Here is a 21315-nt window from a genome sequence, read left to right on the forward strand (position 1 = left end):
TGTCAGGAGCAGTAGAGAAACTGAGAGAAGAGAGGGAGGGGAGAGAGATCTAGGAAACGAGGGATTGAAGTAGTTAGGGGAAGTGGGGGACTCTAGGAAGTGGGGTGGAGGAAGGCAATGATGAGAGGGGAGAGACAATGACAGCCATGGACAGCCAATGACAACAAGGCAGGAGAATGTTGAGGTAAAAGAAGAAGGTAAAAAGAGAATGCCCCAAGGCAGTACATCTCAGCGTGGACCTAACAGTACACTCCCTGTCCACTGAATTAACCAGAGGAGGAAGGCGGAAAGAGAGATTTTCTGGACAGAATAAAAGAGAGGGGGATCTACTGAACAGAGGAAAAAGCCACTTGGGAGAGGAAAAGAGGAAGGGATCCATTTGGCAAAGGAAAAGGGAGAGAGTGAAGGATCTACTGAATAGAGGGGGGAAAAAAGGGAAGGATGGTATTTTCATCCAGAGGGAACCCTGTATAGAGGGGACTAGGTGACCTGAAGAAGAGACACTGTGAGCCACCACCTGTGTGTGTGTATGTGTGTTTGTGTGTGTGAGGACAGGACTGCGCTCATCCCAGCAAGCCTGGGCACACTCTTAGTCCCAGGCAGCGTGTGTGTTTTGTGCGTGTGTGAGTGTTCCAGCCAGGCACGCTCCAGACAACAACATGTTCTCCTATTCAAAATGTAATTGTTTACGTGTATGCGAGATCCTCTGACTCACGCTCAGTGTGTGTAGGTGCATGTGTGGTGTGTGTGTCTGAGTGAGTGTGTTTGTTGTGTGTGTGTGTGTGTGTGTGTGTGTGTGTGTGTGTGTGTGTGTGTGTGTGTGTGTGTGTGTGTGTGTGTGTGTGTGTGTGTGTGTGTGTGTGTGTGTGTGTGTGTGTGTGTGTGTGTGTGTGTGTGTGTGTGTGTGTGTGTGTGTGTGTGTGTGTGTGTGTCTGTGTGTGTACGTGTGTGTGTGCGTGTGAGTTCCTGTGGCTCAGACCAGGCCAGGACGAGACTAGGCAGCGGCTCTAAACTCTGGCACCGTGCTTTGTAGGAGGAGAGGTGAAGGAGGGAACAGACAGAGAGAAGGAACAGTGGAGAGGAGGGGGAGAGAAACAGGGAGAGGAGGAGTGACAGACTGTGGAGGAAAGGAGGAGGAGGAACAACCGTGGTGAACTGAGGAAAGGAAGAACGGCAACAACAAACAGAGGGAGGACTTACAGGAGGAGAAAGTGAGAAAGGAAGAAGGAGAGAGAGCAAAGTAGAAAAGGAGAGGTTTTTGAGGGAAGAATGAAGGCGCTTCAGAAGAACCAGGGGCGGACAGACCAGATGCTGGGTGCTATGGCTGACATGCTGACTTCCTTGGCATTGCCCAATCAACAGTGGGTGAGTGACATATCAAGTTTTGGTTGGTGGCAGTGTTGTTAATTGGCGTTGTTTTATTGGGTTGGCGATATTCTCTTCACATTCAGCACTTCTTTGGTGCGTCCTAGAGATAAGCTCGAATAGAAATGGATTGTAGTCCAGAAACGTGTGTTGTAGGCCAGTGCAATTATAACAGGTTATTTGTTTCTTATGGTTTTGGAAATCTCTGTTGTAGATTAAAACGACCAAATAGGTCATACAAGTTAATCAAAGACAGTAAAGTTAATGACCTAACTGATTTCATATCAGGAACATGAAACCCCTGTTCATATGTGTGAATGGAGACAATAGTGCAGACTTTATTTTTCGCAATACTAGCGTCTTTGAACTGTCCAGAGTTTCCAGTACTCTAATGGCATGACCCTTAACCCTCGTCTGTTATAGAGATTAGGTCAGACAACATCAGATGGACTGTTTACAATGCAAACACATTCCACAGATGAGATTGTGTGTGTGTGTGTGTGTATATGTGTGTATGTGCACACGCACGTGTGTGCGCATATTGGCATGACCCTTAACCCTCATCTGTTAAAGACAATAGGTCAGACACTCCTCAGATGGACTGTTAACAAACATGTGAGTGTGTGTGTGTGTGTGTGTGTGTGTGTAACCCATTATAATCCGATCAGTCATTGACATCAATAACATTCTCAACAGGAACACCAAGCTACATTTGGACTTTAACACATTTTTTGATAGCTTGACTCTTAAGGATAACTCTTGCTTAAGGCAAGTCACACAAACAGACGGGCAGTAAGGACAGAAAGGGACAGAGAAAGACACCGAGAGGGAGGGAGTGATAAAGAAAGAGTGGGAGAGAGAGTTCAAGAGTGAGAGACGGGGAGAGAAAGAGCGATAGAGAGACAGGAAGATTAACAGAGATAGACAGAGTAATAGGTAGAGAGAGCAAGTAGGATACGTGAGAGTGTGTGTGTGTGCCTGGTTGTCTCTCTTCAGTGGTTGGGAGGAATCTTGGATGTGTCTCAGCCACAGGAATTGGAGTAGTACTGATTAAGACATCTCCCCTTAAACAAACTCATGAGATTCTAACTAAGGCTTCCCTCTCTCTCCCTGTCTCTCTCTCTCTCTCTTACCCTCACTGCCTCTCTGTCTCACCCTCCCTTCCTCCATCTCTCGCTCCTTCTCTCTCCCCCTCACTCTTTCCCTCCTTCCCTCTCCCCCTTTATATTTCTCTCTCCCACTCTACCTCCCTCCCCCTCTCTCCCCTCTCTCTCTCATGACTTTTTTATAAACACACAACTGCTGTAGGCCTTTACATGGAAGCCAGTCAGATGCTAAATTAAATCAAAACGGTGTGTTACAGTGCAGTATCAGACACGATATGTCATGTGTCAATGTGCAGCGGTTAGGACGTGGTCAGGCGCAGGACACAGAACTGAGTAAAAGACATACTTTACTCGAAAAGAAACAACAACATTTCCACGAAGGGAAAACACACCATCTCACAGAAGTCTTGAACACTAAACAAAGAACAAACATGAACAAAACCATGTGGGAACTAGAGGGTTAAATAGGGAATAAATTATAACGTAATGGGAACCAGGTGTGTACAATCAAGACAAAACAAATGGAAAAAGAAACGTAGACCGGTGGCAGCTAGAAAGCCGGTGGTGACGACCGCCGAACGCCGCCCAAACAAGGAGAGGCACCAACTTCGGCGGAAGTCGTGACACGATAAATAAAAATAGAAGATTCAAAGCTCAGAAGCTCATTAGAAGTTCAGAGTTTCCAGCATTGAGAATCAACTAACCCAGCTAACAATTCTAGGGAGAGAGAACGTTTTTGTAATGTTACCCATAATGTTCTCCTGTTTGAGTGTCCAGTTAGTTAGGGGAACGTTCTATCTATGCTAGCGGAATCCTTATAACCTTTTTTCCTTGTTTTGTTGTTAGTGTTAGCAGAACATTCCCTTAATGTCAAGCGGAACTTATCTAGAAAGTGTCTAGAATGTTCTCAGAATATAAAATATTACTGTTCTAGATGCGTTTTATGGGACGTTGCAAGAAATCAAATCAAATCTTATTCGTCACATGCTTCGTAAACAGTGAAATGCGTTCTTATGTGTCCTTCCCAACAATGCAGAGAAATAAAATAGAGAAATAATAGAAAAATAATAACACGTAATAATAAAATTAATACTGAATACTTAATGAGCAATAATAAATTGGCTATATACATGGGGTACCAGTACCAAGTTTATACTGTATGGGCCCGGTCCCTATTTAAGAATTTAAGCCCTTCTTACACATGCCTTTATATGCACTTCTCAGTATTCGGCATTCAGATGTACCCTTTTCAGTCGCATAACGCGCTGTGCAGGTGTGGCTACTTCGCGCGCTCTGAATAAATGTAATTCAGTACATTTATCTTAAGCCATCCCTTTAAATATGGTGTACCTTTAATTAGAAGTTTGTTGACAGACTCAATAGATTACATGGAGGGAACGGGGTCAGAATCTAGGGATCAATGACAGAAAGCCATCTACGCATATTCTTTTCCATTTCAGCACCAACTGGTAGATTGAAAAATAATCCGATTTTTGGGGGTTAGAAAAGTAAGAATGAATCAAATATATTAAAAAACAGTTTGGAGAGCCTTTACACACGAAATATTGATGAATACAAAATACACTGGTTTGATTCATCCTGAAAGTTGTCATATTCAAGTTAAATCCATAAGATATTGGAAGGAGGAAATAAGTGTATAATAGGGGTTGAACTATAGTCCTATAAATCCACCCTAATTCTCACTAACCATGGAACTGTATGACAACGGTCCAGTCCTTGTAAACCGTGCTCCAGGCTCCAGTGCTCCAGTCTCCAGGTTTAACCTGCTACGTGCGGTCTGAGTTCCATAATGATAGGCTACATGTCCCAAATTATTACACAACCTTAGCCTAATGTGATCCACTATTGCTAGCAACCCTCAGGAGCAATTTACATGGTTGTGACAGAGGAAAGAAAGATCAACGAAATGGAATGACGCTAAAATAAATCTATGTCGGCATTACTGACGTGGATCCGGATAGTGGTTAATATTTAACATGATACAAATTATACAATGAAACGTAGATAAACCCAGGCATATAATTAAAACATTATTATACGCATGCATCAACTCGTCAGGGTCAGCCCTACTGAAGCCAATAACTTGGGTCTCCAAATTTCATCCACGCAGATTATGAGAATGATGTCCTGTTTCACTGTGGAAGGAAAAATCATCTTCAACAATTGCTACGTGTATTTACAATCCCCTTCTCCAAATGGATTAGTCATTTACCTAGCTCATTTACCTTGCTGGAGAATGCTGTTAATTCTCTTTGGGGGAAAAAATGAAATTTATGAGTTTTTGAAAAGTTGAAACTCATTTACTGCATTTCTATACAAGCAGAAATGACCCCAGCCTTGGCTGCTGTAGGTTCATTCACCTCAGCCGATCTACAATCACACAGCCTATTAGTATACAGTGTAATGTTATATTAGAAATGATTCACACTGACATGTAGCATCAGCGACTGTTCAGTCAGTTTTAATGACGCATTGCATGAAGTCTACCGGCCCTTCACATAGACCTCATTTTCTCAAATGACACAGCGTTCACATTTGTATTCCTAGGCAGTCCTACTCAAGACCCACACAAACAGACATCAATGGAGCACACAGATGATCATATCACATTCACATTCATTGTTAGAATATTACTCACCATTCTGTATGAATATCAGTGATGTTTCGGTAAAAAAAGAAGAAGGGGGTTATGGGTAAACTAAGATGAACAACCACCGATATAACATATGATATTTTTTAGAAATGTATTGTTTCCATTTTGATTCCATTTTAAAGTCGGACTATAAGGAAAGATAGGCCATGTGGAGATGTTCATATTGAAACATATCTTATTAAGTTGTTTGATAAGATTAGTACAGATTTTCTCAGAGGACCCCACATGGGGCCTCGACCCAAAGTTTGGTAACTAACCTCTCTCGCTGCTTGCTTCCACTCTCTCTCCCTGTCTCCTCTGCTTCCTCCTGCATGCATTGCAGACTACCTCCGTCTCACCACTGAGCACCACACCTCTGTCTGTCTCAGTAGCCTACTCTCTGTAAAGCAACATTATTATGAGCCTATTTTGTTTGCTCTGACTGAGGTAGGCTCCATTTAATGTTAGCTTCTAGCTGGCTAAGTAATACTAGCCAAAGCTCAATGTTACTGCAATAGATGTCTCTGCTGGCAGCTAGCCACCTGATGGACTGATATTAATAGTATAAGCAACTATTTGCCAGCTGTGCACTCATTCTCAGAGAGTATGTTTTTGTTTGATTGGGGATGTCTGTAAACACATCAGGAGCGGTGCGATGGTTTTAAAATTGCCTTTGTCCCGCATCTCGCAAACACACTATCAGCAACGTCACTAGTTTCCCACTTGAGTTGACTCCGAGCTGGTATAGAGCTTGTTGCCATGCCAAGCAGTTGCCATTACCAAGCAGTGGTGAAGCCAGTCAAGATGCTCTCAATGCCCTAGCATTTAGCTCAATGTGGATGTTGCCTGTAATCCATGGCTTCTGGTTGGGATATGTACGTACAGTCTCTGTGGTGACGATGTTGTCGATGAACTTATGGAGGCGCGGCAGGTAGCCTAGTGGTTAGAGCGTTGGACCAGTAACCAAAATGTTGCTGAATTGAATCCCAAGGTAAAGGTAAAGATCTGTTGTTCTACCACTGAGCAAGGCAGTTAACCCACTGTTCACCGGGCACCGAAGACATGGGTGTCGATTAAGGCAGCCCCCCGCACCACTCTGATTCAGTGGGGTTGGGTTAAATGCGGAAGACATATTTCAGTTGAAGGCATTCAGCTGTACAACTAACTAGGTATCCCCCTTTCCCTATTAATGAAGCCGGTGACTGATGTGGTAAACTCCTCAATGCCATCGGATGAATCCTGGAATATATTCCAGTCTGTGCTAGCGAAACAGTCCTGTAGTTTAACATCCTCTTCATCGGACCACTTCCGTATTGATCGCGTCACTGGTACTTCATGTGTGACAGGTGACATGCTGGTAGAAATGAGGTAAAATGGATTTCAGTATCCCTTCATTAAATCACCGGCCACCAGGAGCCCCGCCTCTGAAATAACATTTACTTGTTTGCTTATGGCCCTATACAGCTCGTTGAGTGCGGTCTTTGTGCCAGCATCAGTTTGTGGTGGTAAATAGACAGCTATGAAAAATATAGATGAAAACTCTTGGTAAATAGTATGGTTTACAGATTATCAGGTATTCTAACTCAGGCGAGCAGAACCTCGAGACTTCCTTAATATTAGAGATCGCGCACCAGCTGTTGTTGTCACGCCCTGATCTGTTTCACCTGTTCCTGTGATTGTCTCCACCCCCTCCAGGTGTTGCTTATTTCCCCCAGTGTATATATCCCTGTGTTTCCTATCTCTCTTTGCAAGTTCGTCTTTTATGTTTAGTCAAGTCAACCAGCGTGTTTTTTCCCGCACTCCTTTTTCTAGTCCTCCCGGTTTTGACCTTTCCCTGTTTCTGGATTCTTTACCCGCCTGCCTGACCATCCTGCCTGTCGTTACCACGAGCCGGTCTGCCACTCTGTACCTCCGGGACTCTGATCTGGTTTTGACCTTTTTGCCTGTCCACAACCATTCTCTTGCAAACCCCTTTGGATTATTATACATTGTAAGACTCCAACCATCTTCCTCCTGTGTCTGCATCTGGGTCTCGCCTTGTGCCTTGATAGTTGTTAACAAAGAGACACACCTTGAGCTTCTCCGAGGCTGCGGATCGATCCTGCCGACGTATAGAAAAAAACAGCTAGGAAACCTGCTATTTACTCACCGATGTAGTTTTGTCAGGATGCTCGCTTTCGGGTTTGGGATCTGGTCCGGGGTCAGCAGTATGTCCTGCGCCACCTACTCGTTGGACTAGAAATGCATTGCCATTCTAGTGTTTTCGTTGGAAGAACATTCATGTGTCCAGTTTTCTGAGGGTTAGGACAATATTCCATCAACGTCACATCGAACATACACAGAACACGGTTGCCATGTTGTCCGAATGTAAGATATTAAGGTTCTCGACACGTTTCATGGGAACGTAGCGAGAACATTCCTGTGTCCAGTTTTCTGAGAATATTGTCTGTTGGCAAGGGATACCCACACCATGTACTTTTAACATACAGTGTCTTCAACTTAAATATTTAACACACATGATTACATTTTTCATGTTCATTTATACAGTAATTATTATTCAATATTTTTTAAATAAGTCAGTTAAGAACAAATTCTTATTTACAATGACAGCCTACCACAGCCAAACCCAGACGAAGCTGCGCCAATTCTGTGCCACCCTACGGGACCATTCACAGCCAGATGTGATTTAGCCTGGATTCGAAACAGGTTCCGTAGTGACGCTTCTTGCACTGAGATGCTGCACCTTAGACTTCTGCACCACTCAGGAGCATGTACTCCACTAGGATTTGAAGTCACAACCTTCTGGTTCTACAGCAGTCAGATCTTCCTGCTACGCCACCATGTATCTGTCAGTTATCAGTGAATTTGAATATTCTCTCATCATTGATTTTCTTGACTGAATTCAACAGGTTAAGGTCTTTCTTTATGGTTGTCTAATGTTGGTGGGGCATAATGTTTTAATTGTACTCCTGAATCACTATGATCAAGAACAGTTTTTTAAAATGTACTTTTAACAGAGCTGAGATTTACTTCAAAGGCAATTCACCCTATTGATTACACATATCAAGTAGTTTCAGATCTATATAAGTGCCTACGGAGGAGGGGTTAAGATTTCTTCTGGCCAGGGCCTAACTATACTGGCCCAATAAGCACATGCCCTAGAAATATCTCTTATCGGGACTGTGGTTAGGGTGTTCATCATTGATGCTGGTGCTCTGAGTCCAAGATGTGCAAGGGCACTATTCTCAGATTCTCAGCAATACGTGTTAATGTCATTACTTGGCAACAGATACAACTGTATTGTTTGCATTTTAATTGCATTTTAATGCAGTACTACAATGAACGATAGGCCATGTGGCGAGGTTCATATTGAAACACATCATCAATGAACGATAGGCCATGTGGCGAGGTTCATATTGAAACACATCATCAATGAACGATAGGCCATGTGGCGAGGTTCATATTGAAACACATCATCAATGAACGATAGGCCATGTGGCGAGGTTCATATTGAAACACATCATCTTTTTTAAAGTTCCCAACTTGTTTGATTTTTGTCCGATTTCCCCATTGAAAGGTGGGAATCGGTAGTAAGAATTCTAGATATCTGAGAATTCTTTTGAAATCCACACCACATATTGCCATGTGGAAAAAACGTGTCTCTGGTAAGGAATCGCATCAGGTCTCGTGCATTTCTGTTCTTTAACATTCCTAATTTGTTGTGGAAACATGGCCCTGGCGGTAGTGTTGCTTCTGATGGAAATCTACCCAGAACATGGTTGCCATATTCTCAGAATATCAGAAATGTGTCTATTTACAGTAGCATGTCTGAACTGTCTCACATTTGCCATTTAAGCAATTATTATGTCAGTTATACCAAACCAATACACAACACAGAGTTTCAACTCCACACCTACTCATTTCAGGGTTTTACTTTTTTAAAAACTATTTTCTACATTGTAGAATAATAGTGAAGACATCAAAACTATGAAATAACACATACGGAATCATGTAGTAACCAAAAAAACGAATCAAAATATATTTTATATTTGAGGATGTAAGGGGTGCATACTGGAGGCGCAGGAGCAAAAACTGTGTTACAACGGCACAGTTTAATAATAAAAATCACCGTAAACAAAACAATCAAATACAAGGGGTACAAAACCCGTCGCACACCAGACATAACGTGCACAAGCACTTACAATAAACAATTCCGGACAAGGACATGGGGGGGGAACAGAGGGTTAAATACACAACATGTAATGATGGTATTGAAACCAGGTGTGTGGGAAGACAAGACAAAACAAATGGAAAATGAAAAGTGGATCAATGATGGCTAGAAGACCGGCGACACCGACCGTCGAACGCCGCCCGAACAAGGAGAGGAACCAACATCGGCGGAAGTCGTGACAGAGGACAACAACCTCTACCTCAATGTGAGCAAGACAAAAGGACCTGATCGTGGACTATAGGAGAAGGGGGGCTGAACACGCCCTCCGTTAACATCGAGGGGAGTGAAGTGGAGCGGGTCGAGAGTTTCATGTTCCTTGGTGTCCACATCACCAACAAACTATCATGATCCAAACACAACAGGACAGTTGTGAAGAGGGCATGACAACACGTTTTACCACTCAGGAGACTGAAAAGATTTGGCATGGGTCGCCAGATCCTTAAAAAGTTCTACAGCTGCACCATCGAGTGCATCCTGACCGGTTGCATCACCGCCTGGTATGGCAACTGCTCGGCATCTGACCGTAAGGCGCTACAGAGAGAAATGCGTAAATATTTTCTTAACTCCATTTCTTGAACTGCATTGTTGGTTAAGGGCTTGTAAGTAAGCATTTCACGGTAAGGTCTACACCTGTTGTATTCGACGCATGTGACTAATAACATTTGATTTGATTTTGATGGTTTATTCTCCCAACCCATAGAACACTGGACACATGAATGTCCGAGCAACGTTCTCATCGAATGTTTCTAAGAACATTAATAATGTAATTCTGAAAACACATGCAATTAAATACATGTGTTTTGAGAACATGGCAACCGTGTTCTGCGTATGTCTGATGGGATTTTCTCCTAACCCGCAGAAACCCGGACATATGAATGTTCTTGCAACGTTCCTATGATACTTGTCTAGCTCAGTGGTTCCCGAACTTTCATCATCCCGTACCCCTTCAAACATTCAACCTCCATCTGTGTACCCCCTCTAGCACCATGGTCAGCGTACTTTAACATTTTATTTTCTGCCATCATTGTAAGCCTGCCATACACACACTATACGATACATTTATTAAACATAAGAATGAGTGTGAGTTTTTGTCACAACACAGCTCGTAGGACCAGGGCACATATAATAATACAATAATAATCAACCATTTTGCTCCTTTATTTAACCATCTTACATATAGAACCTTATTTGTTCATCGAAAATTGTGAATAACTCACCACAGGTCAACGAGAAGGGTGTGCTTGAAAGGATGCTGTCACGCTCGTCAAAATGACAGGACCAAGGTGCAGCGTGGTGAGCGTACATTTTCCTTTATTTTGCAATGTCGCCAACAAAACAATAAACAACAAAACAAATGTGAAGCTCCGTAAGGCTATACATGCATTAAGGAAGACAACTACCCACAACTTCCCAAGGCAGGAAACTCTGAGCTCAGCCCAGTCCAGAAATCTGGCAGTGGCTTTCACTGAACCACTTGTTGCAATGTCGATGAGTCTCTCTTGTTAAAGATATCAGTAAGTGGACTGGAGGCAGGGCATGAAAGGGATAACTAATCCAGTTGTTTTTGTCATCCGTTTCGGGAAAGTACCTGCGTAATTGCGCTCCCAACTCACTCAGGTGTTTCGCTTTATCACATTTGACATAGTCCGTAAGCTTGAGTTCATTTGCACACAAAGAATCGTAAAATGATGGAAAGACCTGTGTGTTGTCCTTGGTAATGCAGACCGAGAAGAGCTCCAACTTCTTAATTGTAACGGCTCTCTTCTATCTCCTCCTCTGACGAAGAGGTAGAACAAGGATCGGACCAAAATGCAGCGTGATGATGATTCATGATATAATTTTAATGAAGGAAAAAACAATACAAGCGGAAACTACAAAATAATGAAAAGTGAAAAACCGAAACAGCCCTATCTGGTGCAAACACAAAGACAGGAACAATCACCCACGAAACACTCACAGAATATGGCTGCCTAAATATGGCTCCCAATCAGAGACAACGATAATCACCTGACTCTGATTGAGAACCGCCTCAGGCAGCCATAGACTACATCGACGCCCCACAAAACCCCAAGACAAAAAACACACCACAATAACCCATGTCACACCCTGGCCTGACCAAATAAATAAAGAAAACACAAAATACTAAGACCAAGGCGTGACATTAATCGTAGCCTCAATTTTGTCCAGCACATTGAATATAGTTGCGTAGAGTCCCTGTAATCCTAGATTCAGATAATTCAGGCGAGAAAAAACATCATCCAGATAGGCCAGTCGTGTGAGAAACTCTTCATCATGCAAGCGGTCAGACAAGTGAAAATTATGGTCAGTAAAGAAAACTTTAAGCTCGTCTCTCAATAAATAAAAAAATGTGTCAATACTTTGCCCCTTGATAACCAGCGCACTTCTGTATGTTGTAAAAGCGTTACATGGTTGCTGCCCATATCATTGCATAGTGCAGAAAATACACAAGAGTTCAGGGGCCTTGCTTTAACAAAGTTAACCCTTTTAACGAAGACGTCTTTCAAGCTGTCAGGCATTCCCTTGGCCGCAAGAGCCTCTTGGTGGATGCTGCAGTGTACCCAAGTGGCGTCGGGAGCAACTGCTTGCATGCGCGTTACCACTCCACTATGTCTCCCTGTCATGGCTTTTGCGTGGTCAGTACAGATACCAACACATCTTGACCACCAAAGTCCATTTGATGTCATAAAGCTATCCAGTACTTTTAAATGATCCTCTCCCGTTGTCCTGGTTTCCTGTGGTTTGCAGAAGAGGATGTCATCCTTAATCACGGGATCATTCCTATGAAAACAGTAGTAAATGACCTAATGAGACTCTCAAGAGAACGTTCTCTAAAGTACTGGGAACGTTTATTGTTAGCTGGGAAGGAATGGGATTTATTGATGGTTTCAACTTTATTTTGAAAACCAGAATCATTATCCACCTACTTAAGCCCTCAAAGACCAACTAAGATTGTTAACCGAATATCTTTAAAAGCAACTGTTTGCAGTTGACGTCACTTACTCCAATTAGCTACATTTGAACTAGATCTCTTCTTGATAAAGTAATTCCAGATGTAGTAACACGCCGAATGGAGTGGACACTTGCTAAAAGAGTTAGCTTTTTTCCAACAGTTTTATCAAGTACTGTTTTATGAGGGTGGAACTGAAGTCCTGAAATACTGTAGTCTTGCTAACAAGACAGATATTTAGCAGGCTGAAATGAAAAGGAAATAGCAGCACACTGTTACTCCAATGCCACACATTTAATTACAACCAAGATATGGACAACAGGCTGCCTTCATCACATTGTAAGCAGAGCAGAAGGCAACAGGGACTGCAGAGACCAGTTGCTTCCTGTCTGAAAGCAAAGTGACTATCTATCTATTTAGATGAATTATTTCCTCCCCTGGAGATAGTAATAAAAACTAGAACATCAGTGATTATGATCTCTCTCTCTCTCTCTCTCTCTCTCTCTCTCTCTCTCTCTCTCTCTCTCTCTCTCTCTCCTCTCTCTCTCTCTCTCTCTGTCTCTGTCTCTCTCTCTCTCTCTCTCTCTCTCTCCCTCTCTCTCTCTCTCTCTGTCTCTGTCTCTCTGTCTCTTCCCCTCTCTCTCTCTCTCTCTCTCTCTCTCTCTCTCTCCCTCTCTCTCTCTCTCTCTCTCTGTCTCTCTCTCTCTCTCTCTCTCTCTCTCTCTCTCTCTCTCTCTCTCTCTCTCTCTCTCTCTCTCTCTCTCTGTCTCTGTCTCTGTCTCTCTGTCTCTTCCCCTCTCTCTCTCTCTCTCTCTCTCTCTCTCTCTCTCCCTCTCTCTCTCTCTCTCTCTCTGTCTCTGTCTCTCTCTCTCTCTCTCTCTCTCTCTCTCTCTCTCTCTCTCTCTCTCTCTCTGTCTGTCTGTCTCTCTCTCTCTCTCCCTCTCTCTCTCTCTCTCTCTCTCTCTCTCTCTCTCTCCCTCTCTCCCTCTCTCCCTCTCTCTCTCTCTCTCTCTCTCTCTCTCTCTCTCTCTCTCTCCCTCTCTCTCTCTCTCTCTCTCTCTCTCTCTCTCTCTCTCTCTCTCTCTCTCTCTCTCTCTCTCTCTCTCTCTCTCTCTCTCTCTCTCTCTCTCTCTCTCTCTCTCTCTCTCTCTCTCTCTCTCTCTTCCATTCTCTCGGGTGTAGTGACTGACTGATTATGATCTCTCTCTCTCTTTTCCTCTCTTTTTCTCCTTCTCTGTCTCTCACCCCCTCGCTCTCTAACCCTCGTCCCTCTCTCTTCCCTCTCTCTCCTCCTCTCTATCCGAAGAGGAGTGATAATTCCCTGCTTCCCTCTCCATTATTGACCAATCCACTTTGCCGGGAACAATAAGAATGACCCTTAGCCTCCTGGCTTACAAAATACTTCCCCCAGGTTCAAGGTTTGAGTACTAAGGACATGTGTTTTAATGGTACAGTCGTACCATTGTTGATCATCAAGTGATAAACTTTCCTTGGAAAGAGCATTACAGTTCAGGATGGAATGCGGAGGATATGTGACTTCATGTTTTCTCTTACAAATATTTTCCAGCTTTGTCCCAGATCGGTTTGTGCTGTTGTAGCCAACCCTTATGATGGTTGTTACATTTTGACGTGACGAGGATCATAGGAGATGGCTAGTTGTTGACTCTCCTTTAGGAGGGATCCCCGTGACCGTGTTTCTCTCTGTCCAGCCCGCAGAGAACAATGACGCAGCAACAGAGCCCCCGGTGAGCCAGGAGGAGAAGAAGGGGGCAGGAGGCCCACGACACTTGGACCCAGCTGGGCTAGAGGACTGGGAGCAGGGGTCCCCCACACAAGACCACCTGGAGAGGAGAGGAGGAAGAGACAGAGCAGGTGAGACCTGAAACACCACACCTTTCCATCCTTGTCTTGTTGAAATGTTTCTGTAAAGAATTGTTTGGGTACCTAACTCTACTCCATTGCCACCTTTTGCCTTGACGACCTGAAACACTTCATCTGTCCATTGTCTACGACTATCAGTCTGTATCCACACACAGCCTGTGTGTGTGTGTCCACAAACCCTCGCGTGCCAGTCGAAACAGGGCCTCACCTAACCTGTCTGGTTTGTCCCACCTGGAATATAAATATCCATGTTCCGGTCTGCTGCTTGTTCCAGTATCCATGATGGCAGGGTTTCAGGTGTCCTTTCAGTGACATTAAAAAGCAACTTGGTCGAATACTCAATCACCTCGTAAATGACACCTGGCCTGTTGACAAATACTCAAATATTCTTAGGACTTCATTTCTACCACCCACTTGTCTTGAACGCAATGTCTTGTACTACGTTCATGTGTGTTTACCCTCCATTACGTCCCTGCTTGTAGGCATATGTGTTCAGCTGTACCTAAAATAGACACTTATCTGACCAGTCATGTGAGATAATATGAGCAGGTGTGTTATCAGATGGGAGTCACCGTAAGCTTCCTGAAGCTTGGGGGTTAGCCGGTAATGAACCACCTCCCTGTATCTGCACTGTTAGCACTGATAGGACGATATAGGACCTAATCTGACCAATGGGAGGATCAGGGCCCAGTTATCCCCGTTAATGTACCGTGTAGGAAAACTGGGATCAGTTTGTGGGCATGCTTGCGTACGTGTGAGTGTGTTTGTGTGTCAGAGTAGGGAGGCTGGCGTGGGGAGGCTGCATGGCCAACCGTTTCCAGATGGGGAAAATGGATGCAAAATGTTAAGGGAAAACCCTACTATTGATTACAGACAGCCATTCTTGGTTGATTTAGCTCTGAAAAGGTTTGCGTGCGTTCCCATTTTCCTTGAGTGCAACCAAACAAAAGGAGCTTTGTAGCTGGATGGGGGATCGGGGGGGTAGTGGTAGAGTAGAGTGTGTACTGTGTTGGCTGAAACCAAATCAAACCAAACCGCTAACTGGTGTGCAGAGCAGAGCATGACGTTTGTTCGTGTGTATGTGTGCGTGCATGCGTACCGTGTGTGTGCGTGCGTGTGAGACAGACAGAGGAGGAAGCTGTCGGCAATGTTTATCTGTAATGGCCAAATGCAGCCAAGTATTATCTTAGCCCAGGCCTCCCACAGGAGAGCCAGAGTGCTGAAATGCATCGTTCATAATCCATGAATGGAGTGGTGGTCGAGCTGGGTGGTTGTTGTTCGTGCCACTCCTATGGTATTTTTCAGGTCCATTGCAAGCCTGCGTTCAAATTTGAGTGTTTGCCTGAGCCTGTCTGGAGTGGGACAGATGGGCGGGACTATATGCATTTTTGGGATTATTCCATTGGTTCCTTTGCCCCAGGAAAAGATGTCAAATACTACTGCTGCTGCCATGATGGTCTGGTTGGTATGGTAGGGGTCAGCGTCATGTTTCCATCCCTTGCTGTGACTGTGGTGGGGATGGAGTGCAGGAGGAGGAAGAGAGGAAGCCCTGCTCTCATTGGCCCTGAATGTGTGTGTGTGAGTGTGTGTGTGTGTGTGTGTGTGTGTGTGTGTGTGTGTGTGTGCGTGCGCGTGGGTGCGTGCATGTGTGTGTGCGCTCTGGTTTTGTGGGGTTCAGACAGAGGCACAGGAGAAGCAGGAGGATAGGAGAAGAGATCACCAAGCGGGCATCTGGTAGACATTAGAAACAAGATGCCTTCTAGTGGCTTCACAGGAATCACAGGACGGTGCCAGCAGCAGCTAAACCACATGCAGACAGAGGGGAGACTCTCTCCTTCTTCTCTTCTTCTTCCCTGCTTCCTTTCATTTCACTTCCTGATCCCCGTTCGTCTCTGATCTCCTGTGCTCCGCTTCTTCCTGTCTTTTCTTCCTCTTTTTTCAAACGTTCGTCTTCCTCTCTATCCACTCCCTCTGTTGTATCTCACTTCCTCAAAGGTCTAATTCATCTCCAGTCTCTTCCCACAGGCCAGGACCCTTGGTAATATCCCCCCCGTCTCAAGGGGTCACGAGAAGTAAAGTGAACCCAACGTGATCCCTAGGTCTCCCTTTCCCCTCCCCACTGCCCCCCACCCAAACATCCAGCTCCAGTGTTTGATAGCTGACTGATGGATGTCCTTACGTGTGGCTAGGGGCTACCCCTCTCTCCTGTTTTATGATGTTGTCTTTGTCAGGGACAAATGCTTAAACCCACAACAACAGGAAGAGGAAGTGAACCGGTAATCATGGCAAAGTGCTCAAAGTTGACCTGTAACCGTGGTAAAGTACACGCACGCACACACATACACACACACACACACACACACACACACACACACACACACACACACACACACACACACACACACACACACACACACACACACACACACACACACACTGCAACTCCATAACCTCAAGTCCAGCAGAACAGACATAGTGAAGACATATAGGACATATGTAACTAGTTATGTCGTTATATTAGTCTGCACAACAGCATAATGGTACCGGAATTTATGTTGGAGAGTTACAGCGTGTTACTGTTCTCTTCCCAGGTTTGTCACAAACATGTCGGCTACAGAGCCATTGAATACGTACCGACTAGTATCAAGCCACATTACCATGCCACAGTACCAATAGACATTTTGTCAACGGTAGTTTGGAGGCTTTTGCTGTAAGAGTGGAACAGTAAAATGCCTCTGGGCTACAAAGTACTTGAAACATCTGGGCCCTCTGTTGTCTTTCATCTTAGTAATCCTCTCTGCTTGTAATATGGTAGGTGATATGATACTATGGTAATAGTCTCAGCCGCCCTGCATCACATTACAGTACAGTACATTTCAACATGCCCCTGGATGGAATGTCATAATTATGACGAGTCAGAAGGGACAGAACAGATCAAAGTAAGACAGCTAGAATAGCCTGTGGATGTAGACATAAAATGATGTCTGTTGTGCCGTGACGGTACACATCAGCAAACACCTTTTTGCCTACTTTGAGAATAGTTTGTTCTTCTCTCAGTCGTCTCTCATGGCAGACTGAGCTAGCAAGCGCATGCAGTATTTGGTTCTGTGTGACGGGATTAGTCGAACGAGAGGCCACACAAGGCCATGCACGGTCACGCTTCTTCTGAGGACAAAGTGAAAGTGAAACATTTCCCTGACAGTACAGCGTATACACAGAAAATAGCCAAGTTGACGTTACTCATTGTGTATGACTTCTCTATTAAGTTCCGTAACAAAACAGGCACCAGTAGCACAAATAGAATGCAAATGGGGAGTTTCTTAGGGGTTTTGGTACACTGGGGAAGAGGGGGAAATGCACCAATCACTTCACAGTCCTCAAGCAGGGTAATCTGACAGTCCAAGTCACAACAGGTGATCCCACCGATATTGTTCCTGCTTTTCTCCCCTATGAATAGTGTGTAAAATAGTATTCTTGTCGTCTCTTGGTATCTATTTTATACATTCTACATTGAAATACATGTCGTAAAAGTGTGAAACAGATCGAAAAAATAGTTTTTATTTGAGATTCTTCAAAGTAGCGACCCTTTGCCTTGATGAAAACTTTACACACTCGGGCCATTCTCTCAACCAGCTTCACCTGGAATGCTTTTCCAACAGTCATGGAGGAGTTCCCAAAAATGCTGAGCACATGTTGGCTGCTTTTCCTTGACTCTGCAGTCCAACTCATCCCAAACCATCTCAATTGGGTTGAGGTCAGGTGATTGTGGAGGCCAGGTCATCTGATGCAGCAGTCCATCACTCTCCTTCATGGTCAAATAGCCCTTACACAGCCTGGAGGTGTGTTGGGTCATTGTCCGGTTGAAAAACAAATGACATTCCCACTAAGCACAAACCTGATAGGATGGCAAATCACTACAGAATGCTGTGGCAGCCATGCTGATTAAGTGTTCCTTGAATTCTAAATAAATCACTGACAGTGTCACCAGCAAAGCACTCCCACACCATGACACCTCCTTCTCTATGCTTCACGGTTGGAACCACACATGCAAAGATCATCCGTTCACCTACTCTGCGTCTCACAAATACAGTGGGGCAAAAAAAGTATTTAGTCAGCCACCAATTGTGCAAGTTCTCCCACTTAAAAAGATGAGAGAGGCCTGTACTTTTCATCATAGGTACACTTCAACTATGACAGAAAAAATGAGAAAAAAATCCAGAAAATCACATTGTAGGATTTTTTATGAATTTTTGTGGAAAATAAGTATTTGGTCACCTACTCACAAGCAAGATTTCTGGCTCTCACAGACCTGTACCTTCTTCTTTAAGAGGCTCCTCTGTCCTTCACTCGTTACCTGTATTAATGGCTTGCTAGAGAGAGCATTTGGATGATCCAGAAGAAGATTGGGAGAATGTCATATGGTCAGATGAAACCAAAATATAACTTTTTGGTAAAAACTCAACTCGTCATGTTTGGAGGACAAAGAATGCTGAGTTGCATCCAAAGAACAACATACCTACTGTGAAGCATGGGGGTGGAAACATCATGCTTTGGGGCTGTTTTTCTGAAAAGGGACCAGGACGACTGATCGTGTAAAGGAAAGAATGAATGGGGCCATGTATCGTGAGATTTTGAGTAAAAACCTCCTTCCATCAGCAAGGGCATTGAAGATGAAACGTGGCTGGGTCTTTCAGCATGACAATGATCCCAAACACACCGCCCGGGCAACGAAGGAGTGGCTTCGTAAGAAGCATTTCAAGGTCCTGGAGTGGCCTAGCCAGTCTCCAGATCTCAACCCCATAGAAAATCTTTGGAGGGAGTTGAAAGTCCGTGTTGCCCAGCAACAGCCCCAAAACATCACTGCTCTAGAGGAGATCTGCATGGAGAAATGGGCCAAAATACCAGCAACTGTGTGTGAAAACCTTGTGAAGACTTACAGAAAACTTTTGACCTCTGTCATTGCCAACAAGGGTATCTAACAAAGTATTGAGATAAACTTTTGTTATTGACCAAATACTTATTTTCCACCATAATTTGCAAATAAATTCATTAAAAATCCTACAATGTGATTTTCTGTATTTTTCTTCTTCATTTTGTCTGTCATAGTTGAAGTGTACCTATGATGAAAATTACAGGCCTCTCTCATCTTTTTAAGTGGGATAACTTGCACAATTGGTGGCTGACTAAATACTTTTTTGCCCCACTCTACATCACACGGCGGTTGGAACCAAAAATCTCAAATTTGGACTCATCAGACTAAAGGATAGATTTCCTCCGGTCTAATGTCCATTGCTCCTGTTTCTTTGCCCAAGCAAGTCTCTTCTTCTGATTGCTGTCCTTTAGTGGTGGTTTCTTTGCAACAATTCAACCATGAAGGCCTGATTCACGCAGCCTCCTCTGAACAGCTGATGTTGAGATGTGTCTTCGTGAAGCATTTATTTGGGTTGCAATTTCTGAGGCTGGTAACCCTAATAAACTCTGGGTCTTCCTTTCCTGTGGTGGTCTTCATGAGAGCCAGTTTCATCATTGTCACGCCTTGTCTCTGGTGCTCGAGGGCGCCAGGTGACCCATCATTACGCAAACCTGTCACCATCATTACGCTCATCAGCACTTCATTGGACTCACCTGGACTCCTTCACTTTGTTGATTGCCCCCTCTATATCTGTCTGTTACTCAGTTTGTTCCTAGTGTCAGCATTATAGTCGTTATGTTTTCCCTGTCCAGACACTGTCCTTGTTTGTTTCATGTCGGTTATTTATTCACTCCCTGTACTTGCTTCCCATCTCCCAGCTCCAGTCCTTACAATCATAGTGCTTGATGGTTTTTGCGACTTGAAGAAACTTTGAAAGTTCTTGAAATTTTCCGGATTAACTGACCTTCATGTCTTAAAGTAATTCTCTTTGCTTATTTGAGCTGTTCTTTCCATACTATGAACTTGGTCTTTTACCAAATAGGGCCATCTTCTGAATACCACACCTACCTTGTCACAACACAACTGATTGGCTCAAATGCATTATAAGGCTGCCTATAAGACTACAAATAGGCCTAGGTCTAATATTTACAACCTGTGCTTCACACTTCATGTGGGGCCAACGTTATGCTGAACGTTTGAACAGTGTTAAACTAGTGCTGACGCCTTCATTGAGATGTCATAGTTCCGATTTAAGCCCTTGCTACATTCATCAGACTCACACACAGCTGGGATGAATGTACACTACACAGCCAAGCTCCACATACACACAGAGAGGGAGTGTTCACTCTGTTCCATCGAACTGCGCAATCCACTGTCTCGTCAGCCCAGCCAGGCAATTTATAAACTTGATCTCCACTATAAAAGCATCTAGACATTATTTCACATTTCTTTTAAACTAACATTTAGTTTTCACTAAATGTATAAACTTTCCTGTCTGTCTCTCTGACATATCCATTATTTGAATATGTTGGTAGCCCATTGTTTAAAGGCTTATATAAGTTATAATGCCCTCGAAGCTGGTGTTTGGAGGATATATTGGCACAGTTTGCCCGCCCTTGACTTCGTCTCAGGCCTAACAACAGCCGTGCCAATATATCTTCCAAACACCGACTTCTTGGGCATTATAACTTAAATAAGCCTTTGATTCAGGCAGGGTCAGGGAATAGGGGGCACATCTGACTGTTGATAGTTTTCAGGTCCAAACAGCAGGTTCCATGGAAAAAAGCAGCATGATTGAGAGGTGGGAGGTGGATGGATACTGTTTAGAGGTGGGAGGTGGATGGATACTGTTGAGAGGTGGGAGGTGGATGGATACTGTTGAGAGGTGGGAGGTGGATGGATACTGTTGAGAGGTGGGAGGTGGATAGATACTGTGGAGAGATGGGAGGTGGATGGTTACTGTTGAGAGGTGGGAGGTGGATGGATACTGTTGAGAGGTGGGAGGTGGATGGATACTGTTGAGAGGTGGGAGGTGGATGGATACTGTTGAGAGGTGGGAGGTGGATGGATACTGGTGAGAAGTGGGAGGTGGATGGATACTGTTGAGAGGTGGGAGGTGGATGGATACTGTTGAGAAGTGGTTAGGTGGATAGATACTGTTGAGAGGTGGGAGGTGGATGGATCCTGCCAGGGAGGGAT

At 44.1% G+C, this 21315-nt stretch overlaps 1 protein-coding gene across 4 annotated transcripts in view; it reads left to right on the plus strand.

Moving 5' to 3' along the window:
- The first annotated feature begins 1058 nt into the window (after positions 1-1058).
- arhgef25a (Rho guanine nucleotide exchange factor (GEF) 25a) overlaps positions 1059-21315 on the plus strand; it is a 144053-nt gene continuing 123796 nt past the window's right edge. Inside the window, exons 1-2 of one of the 4 annotated variants that reach the window (XM_035739246.2) lie at positions 1059-1365; positions 14033-14195. In XM_035739246.2, coding sequence (XP_035595139.1) covers positions 1270-1365; positions 14033-14195 — 259 coding nt within the window. In that variant the 5' untranslated portion in view covers positions 1059-1269. The remainder of the gene's footprint in view (positions 1366-14032; positions 14196-21315) is intronic. The other 3 variants (XM_035739248.2, XM_035739244.2, XM_035739247.2) reach the window with 3 other exon arrangements.

The sequence above is a fragment of the Oncorhynchus keta genome, chromosome 27 (genome assembly GCF_023373465.1).
Source record: "Oncorhynchus keta strain PuntledgeMale-10-30-2019 chromosome 27, Oket_V2, whole genome shotgun sequence".
NCBI lineage: Eukaryota > Metazoa > Chordata > Actinopteri > Salmoniformes > Salmonidae > Oncorhynchus > Oncorhynchus keta.